At 50.8% G+C, this 7500-nt stretch overlaps 1 protein-coding gene across 1 annotated transcript in view; it reads right to left on the bottom strand.

Annotated features, from left to right (window-relative positions):
- Nucleotides 1-7500, bottom strand: part of syn2a (synapsin IIa) — a 25091-nt gene that overhangs the window by 207 nt on the left and 17384 nt on the right. The window contains exons 8-13 of the mRNA XM_036532653.1: nucleotides 6861-6935; nucleotides 6287-6389; nucleotides 3932-4081; nucleotides 3423-3486; nucleotides 946-2770; nucleotides 1-690 (exon numbers count right to left, since the gene is read on the bottom strand). The exon at nucleotides 1-690 is cut by the window's left edge and continues 207 nt beyond it. Of these exons, the coding sequence (XP_036388546.1) occupies nucleotides 555-690; nucleotides 946-2770; nucleotides 3423-3486; nucleotides 3932-4081; nucleotides 6287-6389; nucleotides 6861-6935 (2353 nt within the window). The 3' untranslated portion in view covers nucleotides 1-554. The remainder of the gene's footprint in view (nucleotides 691-945; nucleotides 2771-3422; nucleotides 3487-3931; nucleotides 4082-6286; nucleotides 6390-6860; nucleotides 6936-7500) is intronic.

Genomic DNA, 7500 nt, shown 5'->3' with positions numbered 1-7500 from the left:
ACCAGCTGAAGGCCCTGAAATACCACGGCTGGGTCAAAACTGGTCGTTTTTGGCACTCGGTGAAAACCATACAAACTTGACTGTATGAGTTCTTCTGGTCTTGCATTGTCTTGCAGTGTGAACCAATGTCAGTGTCTCATGAAAGTAGCATACCTGAATTGATCTCTCTACGTATACATATATGAGGTAAACCCCGGGGAACCTATCACCAATCACAGCACTTTGCCTGTGGTAAACGCACGGTCACGATCAGGCTACAACATCGAAGAAGTGACACGACACACGTATTTCGCACAGTTTCACCCGTTGAACAACTTTACCGTCTGACCTCTGCATGAAACTGCCCACCGCGCCCTTTCTGGGCCTCGGAAACAGATGCCACAGTTTCGTGTGAACGTCAGAAAAACAACAGCACACTCAATATTTCTGAACTGACACACAGTTATGTAACAGAGCAGGCAGGGGGATGAATACAGGGCTGATTCAGGACCAGAACACACTTATGTTAAACACAGCATTCCCTAAGCCGCTGGCCGCCGGCCGCCACGCTCCCACTAGTCAGAGAAAAGACTGGCGAAGGACTTGCGCAGGTTCCTGATGGTGTCGGCCTTGGCGGTGTCCTCGCTGCTGGAGCGGAAGAAGGACATCTCTCCGATGGCGTTGAAGGCGTTGGTCAGAGACTGAGACTTACTGTGAAACGAGAGGAGCAGAACACCCAGGATCAGGAGGGTGAGTTTGCATCTCTTCATGATCTGAGCAGTATGAAGGACCAAAGGAATGTGTTTCGTTTCTGCTTTGAAATTAAGCAGGAGATGTGTAACAGTGCAAAGCATACTCCCATACTGAATACATGGATTAAATCTGGCATTCAAAAAATGCTGGTTAGTGTGGTTTTGCTTGCTAATGCAGTACTGAATGACAGTACACGACTGGATTGACTCTTACTTCAGCTGTGGATGTGATGGTGTCCCCTGCGCTGTTGGCTGCTGTTCAACGGGGGCCTCAGCCTGAGCCTGTGGCTTAGGCTGGGCCTGAGGATTAGGCTGGGCCTGAGGTTTAACCTGGCCCTGAGGCTTAGGCTGACCTTGGGGTTGCGGCTTAGCCTGGGCCTGAGGATTAGCCTGGGCCTGAGGATTAGCCTGGGCCGGAGGTTTAGCCTGGGCCGGTGGTTTCGGTTGAGCCTGAGGATTAGGTTGAGTCTGGGGTTTAGGCTGGGCCTGGGGTTGGGGTTTAGGCTGGGCCTGGGGTTGGGGTTTAGGCTGGACCTGAACATTAGGCTGACTCTGGGGCTTAGGCTGGGCCTGAGGTTGGGGTTTAGGCAGGGGCTGAGGACTAGGTTGAGCCTGAGGCTTAGATTGGAAGTCTTCAGTCTCAGGCTCTGGCTGGACCTGTGTCTTAGGGTGGGGCTGGGGCTCTGATTGGGGTGGGGGTTGGGGCTGGGCCTGGGCCTGCACTTTAGGCTGAGGTGGGTCCTGGGTGGTGAGTTGCACGTGGGGCTTGGGAGGAGTCTGGGGTTTGGGCTGGGTCGGGGGCTTAGGGTAGGTCTGGGGTTTAGCCTGAGCCAGGGGTGGCGACTGAGTTTGGGGTGTGGGCTTTTGCTTGGGTTCAGGTTTAGGCTGGGGCTGGACCTTTGCAGGAGAAGGGGGGAGATCCTGGGGCGGTGCTTCTGCTGCAGGCTGGACCTGAGAGAGGACCTGCTCCTGAGCCTTCAGCTGGGGTTTGGGCAGGATCTTGGGTGGAGGAGACATCTGGGGCTTTGGCTGAAGCTGAGGTTTGGAATTGCGCCGTACGGGGGGAATGGGTTTGGGAGGTAGCGGTTTTGGGGGCAGTGCTTTTGCAGGCACCTCCTCAGGTTTCCCCGGGACAGGGGACTCCTGCCCCCGAGGCTGGGGCTGCTGGGTGGTGGGGGCAGGTACAGTAGGGGGGGTGGGCTCAGGGACGGGGGTGGAGATGGGGATGAGAACAGGGGTGGGGTCCTGAGCAGGCAGCGGGGGGGAGATGGGGGCGGGGGCAGTGACAGGGGCGGGGTCGGGTTCAGGGACAGGGGTAGGGATTAGAATGGGGGTGGGGTCATGAGCAGGGACTGGAGGGGAGATTGGGGCAGGAGCTGTGAGTTCTGGTTCTGTAACGGCGGCAGGGACCTCAGCCAGGTCTGGGACAAGGACTGGCTCCAGTATGGGGGTGGGGTCAGAAATGGGGGCGGAGACTGGCTCAAGGATGGGGGCAGGCTCAGTGATGGGGGAGGTGGTTGTGATGGGGGCGGGAACTGGCTCAAGAATAGAGGCAAGGTCAATGATCGGGGCAGGGACTGGTTCAATGATGGGGGCGGAGTCAGTGATGGAGGGAGGGACTGGTTCAATAATGGGGGCGGGCTCAGTGATTGGAGCAGGGACTGGTTCAAGGATGGGGGCAGGGTCAGCAATTGGGGAGGTGGTGGTGATGGGGGAGGGGACTGGTTCAGTGATGGGGGCGGAGACTGGCTCAATAATGGGGGCAGGGGGTGAAGCAGGGGAGGGGGCTTTGGGTGAGATGGGGGAGGGGGCTTTGGTTGGGGAGGGGGTGGGAACAGGAGCAGTGACCTGAGGAGAAATGGGGGAGGGAGATTTGGTGGGGGAGGGGGTAGGGACTTGAGCAGGGACTGGCTCGGGGGCGGGGGCAGGGGCAGGGGCGGGGGCGGCAGCAGGGGCAGGTGCAGGGGCGGGGGCGGGGGCAGGGGCGGTCTGAGGCTCCTCTCTTTCAGGTTGGGGTTCTTCAGTTTGCCCCGGGGCCCCTGCGGTCAGAACAAGAAACACTTTAAAATGGTGTGTAAAAACATTTTTATAAATACAGACACATGCCTGCATACACAAATATGCATACATGCTTCTAAACACACACACATGCACACAAATGTAAGTAAAGGCATTGAGCTCTCACCCCGTAGTTAGGACACTATTAATAAGTAAATACCAAAACAAGACAAAGCAAATCTAATGGTAATAACGCATAAACTGGAAATTCAGATTTAGACACTTAGTTTTACACAGCAGCCCTTAAGAAAAGTTCTGTGATCACACACACAGGCTCAGCCAGGAAAAAAGGCACTGACACTGCAGTGAGAGGAAACCCAGCTCTCAACACTGTCCAGTCTGACACCATCATCGTCAGTGTTATTAGCAGCAGGACTCGTGGTCCTCCTTTAAGGGGACACCTCAGTTTGGCCGAACCTGTTCTGGTCTTACTGCAGTGTCATTAAAGTGCAGGAGGAGAGGTGTACCTAGCTTGTACCTTGTCTGGCCAACCATTGAAAACTGGTCATGCGGTTCTTCTAATATTGTTGACCCCTTATGGTTTGTTGCTTGTGCTGTACTCTGCCTCACTTGTAAGTGGCTTTGGATAAAAGCGTTTGCCAAATGAATGAAGAACGAATAAAGATGGAGAACCTTGTGGGGATGGACGCTGAGCCGGGACTCTGGGAGTGGCCAGGGCTTCCTGTGGGGGCGTGCTCTGGAAGACAGACAGCCAATCAGGTTAGTGGTGGGGGGCAGTCTTGCAGCAGCAGATACAGTATTGCGAGCTGGACAGACGCATCTCAGGCACTGTGACCACCGACTCCCACTGATGACATCACAGATCTGGAGCTGTTAGAGTTCTGCTGAGGTCCTGCAGAGCTCTCTCTGTTTGAAATGGTTTAGGTTTAGCGTGATGGACAGTTTTTTTGTGTGCATTAACAGGAGATTCTGAGTCACAAGATAAAAGAGGTATTACACATACAGTCTAGTTCAACACATAAAAACATTTCACACATTTATATGTGTTCACCTCCTCATCAGCCTTCTACCTGCCCCTACAGTGATGCTGCAGTCTGTCCATGATGATACTTCCCCTTTACCTGCGTGGCACTACCTGTGCGAGGCCACACCTGCACGACACTACCTGTAGGAGGCGCTACCTTTCTGGGCTGAACAGTGGTTGGTCTCTGTGGAGGTCGGGCAGGTGTCCGTGACACTTCTTGGTTCATTCTGGCCACAACAAGATCTGCGATGATCTGTCTGTCCTCGGCCTGGTCCTCTCCGATCAACGGCATGGACGACCCCAGCACCTGGCACCAAACACCGTGAATATGAACACCTAATGCTCCAAATACCATTAATATACACACCTAATACCCCAAATACCATTAATATACACACCTAGCACCCCAAACACTGTTAATATGAGCATCTAGTACCCCAAATACCATTAATATACACACCCAGCACCCCAAACGCCATTATTATGAGCACCTAGTATCTCTAAATAATGTTAATATCAAACCTAGCATTAAACACTGTTATTATGTATACTTAATAACCCCAAATAATGTTAATATACACACCTATCCCCCCACTCAGACAACAGAATAAATTATCAGGACAGTGGAGTTGAAATTGTTTTATTCTTGTAAAATTCCTAGACAGAAAAGTTGGCGTGTGCTGTCTAGAGTTTGATTTTTTTTTCCAATTGCAGTATGAAGCTAGTTAATTTAATTGCTGGCTTCACTTGCTTCTAGCTGGTTATTTTGGCTGGCTGACTAACCATAGTTAGCATATTGCCTACATGGTTGTAAATAGAGAGCATTGTGGATCGGCTCTTATGTGACTTTGTATCCATTAGTTACAAAGAAAAAATTGCATTAAATCAGGGCGTAGACCAAAACATGCTGTTAGTTTGGTTTGGGATGCAGAAGTCTGTCTTTTCAGTCCTTCTGGTGTAAGAAGGGAGAGTGGTTTACTGGTGGCTAAGCAAAAGCCCCGCTGTCCCAGTCTGCTGATGTGGGCAACAATGTGATTTGATGATTTCTGCATTTCTGTCAGAGCAGAAGGCATGAGAATTGTAAAGAGCACATCAGTGAAAGTGTCTGATTAATTCTGCTGGGCAGAATGCGAGTTAAGCATGCAGTGGGTGACGGTGCTCATCTGCAAGCGGCAAAACATCACTAAACCGTGAGGAAATATAGAACAGGCCCTAAATGTTTGATCAGCTCATCCTCCTCTTTCTGGCAACAGGAACAGTCTGTTAGAGGGTACCATGAGGCTGAAGACTCAGGACAATAAGGGCGATTACAAGAAGTTAATGATGGATTGCTGGCTGTGTCTTCTTGTACATCAGCTGTAACAGAATGGTTTGGTTGCCTCCATTTCTCTACATTGCTAAAGAGTCATTGCAGCTCCTTTTTGAATTGCCTGTTACCCCAAAGCTCTCCATAACTATGTTATATCAATGTCATAAAATCGTTAAAGAACGTTTCACCATTTTTTTTAAATCGATGTCTCAGATGGCTGCCTGAGCGTTTACTCTTGTGGATGCACCATCTGCCTATTATTTGCCTTCAGTGTCAGCAGGCGGTTTGCAGGGAGAGATCAGCATTCAGTGCAGGACAGACACACCGCAGAGGAGCATGACTCAGCTCCTCCACACCCACAGCGGCTGCGCTGGCCTCAGCTGGCCAGCACTCTGAATACCTATCAAACTCTCAGGTTGCAGTAGTTCAGGAGTAGAAGATATTTTGTATTCATATGAAGTGTTGAATCATGTGCTGCTGTCCTTAGTCCGTGGTGGAAGGCTGTTTTCCTATATGAGGTGTTGAATCATGTGCTGCTGTCCTTAGTCCGTGGTGGAAGGCTGTTTTCCTATATGAGGTGTTGAATCATGTGCTGCTGTCCTTAGTCCGTGGTGGAAGGCTGTTTTCCTATATGAGGTGTTGAATCATGTGCTGCTGTCCTTAGTCCGTGGTGGAAGGCTGTTTTCCTATATGAGGTGTTGAATCATGTGCTGCTGTCCTTAGTCCGTGGTGGAAGGCTGTTTTCCTTGTCTCTGTTGCTATGGTCTTGCTTGCGTCGGCACTAAGCATGTCAAATTAATTTAATTTAATTTGAACTGTAAGCAATTAGCTGTATTCTCTTGCGTTTGTTTCCTAATTAATTGCAGAAGTAAAAATATCCTCCTCAGAAACCAGCCTCCTAAGGTTTACAGCCCACCAGCAACCACTGATCCACACCTGCCTTCCGAAACAGTACTCATATACCAGCCAGTCTGTCAGATATCTTTTCCTTAGTATAGAGTGAAGTCTATTGATTATTAGCTCTGTACTCTTGAAAACTGTACTTTATAGTTTAATTGTCCTCTTTCACATTTACCTGTTATTTTTTTTAACATAATCAATACATTTGGAAGCGACCACTGACATCCTCTCTGGTCCCCTCTCCTCCCCCTATCACAATCAGCACACTGCATGCGGAGGTGTGGTCAGCTGTGACCCGCCCACCTCTGTCACGTAGTCCCTGCCATCCTTGCCATGAATGGCTTTGACTGCGCAGATGTCCAGCCCCCCAAACAGCTCCGAGCAGGTGTCCACCCACAGCTTATACCTGCCAGGGAACACAACACACTGTGTGTTTAGCGAGTGTGTGTGTGCGTGTGTGTGTGTGTGTGTGTGTGTGTGCGCAGGCGTGTGTGTGTGCGCAGGTGTGTGTGTGTGCGCAGGTGTGTGTGTGTGTGTGCAGGTGTGTGTGTGTGCGCGTTTGTGTGTGTGAGAGTTTGTGTGTGCGCGTTTGTGTGTGTGCATGTGTGTGTGAGAGTGTGTGTGTGTGTGCGTGCGCGCGTGCGTGTGCGTGTGTGTGCGCATGTGCGTGTGTGTGTGCGTGCATCTGTGCGTGTGTGTGCATATATGTGTGTGTGTGTGTGTGTGTGTGTGTGTGTGTGTCTGAGAACCTCTACACCCCACGCCAATACAAGAGTGATTTACTACAGCAATCAGGGTAATGTACCCTCCCTGGCAACAGTACAGTTTCTATGACCCTGTATGTCCACTAGAGGGTGCTGTCATGCAGCCTGCTCACCGGTCAGTCATGGCCACCTGCTGCAGCATGGCAGAGTCACTGTTGGTCTTCCAGTTCCCAGAGAGAGAGGTCCTCCTGCACGCGCAAAAGACATTTCTCAGGGTCACAGACACAAGACGCTGAGGCAGAGTTACACACATACACACATACACACACACACGCACATACACTCACACACATGCGCGCACTCGCACGCACACACACACACACACACACACACAATTGCAGTAACACTACAGATAACAGGAGCAGTGTACATACGCTCCACTAATTACTGAGAGAGATGCCAGGAGGATCTCACTCATTCAGACTCTGAGAAATTTCGCCTGTCAGGCGACTTGGCTGGGTTTCCCTCTCAGCTGGAGCTGCCTCAGCCTCTCTACATCTGTTACGCTTCTACCAAACCAATTAAGCTGACGAGAATCCTCTTCCTGCATCTTCCCCTCGCATCTTCAGCCTGTTCTCCATCGCTTTCTTTTTCATTAACAATTAGCACAGCATAGCTATGCCTGGGGCCATCGATTTCTGAGCTCTTGATGAGCCAGAGCGTGTGGTTATCTTAAGCTGCGCAGTTTTCATCAGGAGTCGGATGCACTAAACACAGGGCCATACTGCAATCATTAAGAAACACACCAAATGC

The sequence above is a fragment of the Megalops cyprinoides genome, chromosome 7 (assembly GCF_013368585.1).
Source record: "Megalops cyprinoides isolate fMegCyp1 chromosome 7, fMegCyp1.pri, whole genome shotgun sequence".
NCBI lineage: Eukaryota > Metazoa > Chordata > Actinopteri > Elopiformes > Megalopidae > Megalops > Megalops cyprinoides.
Note: the sequence above shows the minus strand (reverse complement) of the source record. Positions and strands in the feature narration are given on the sequence as shown.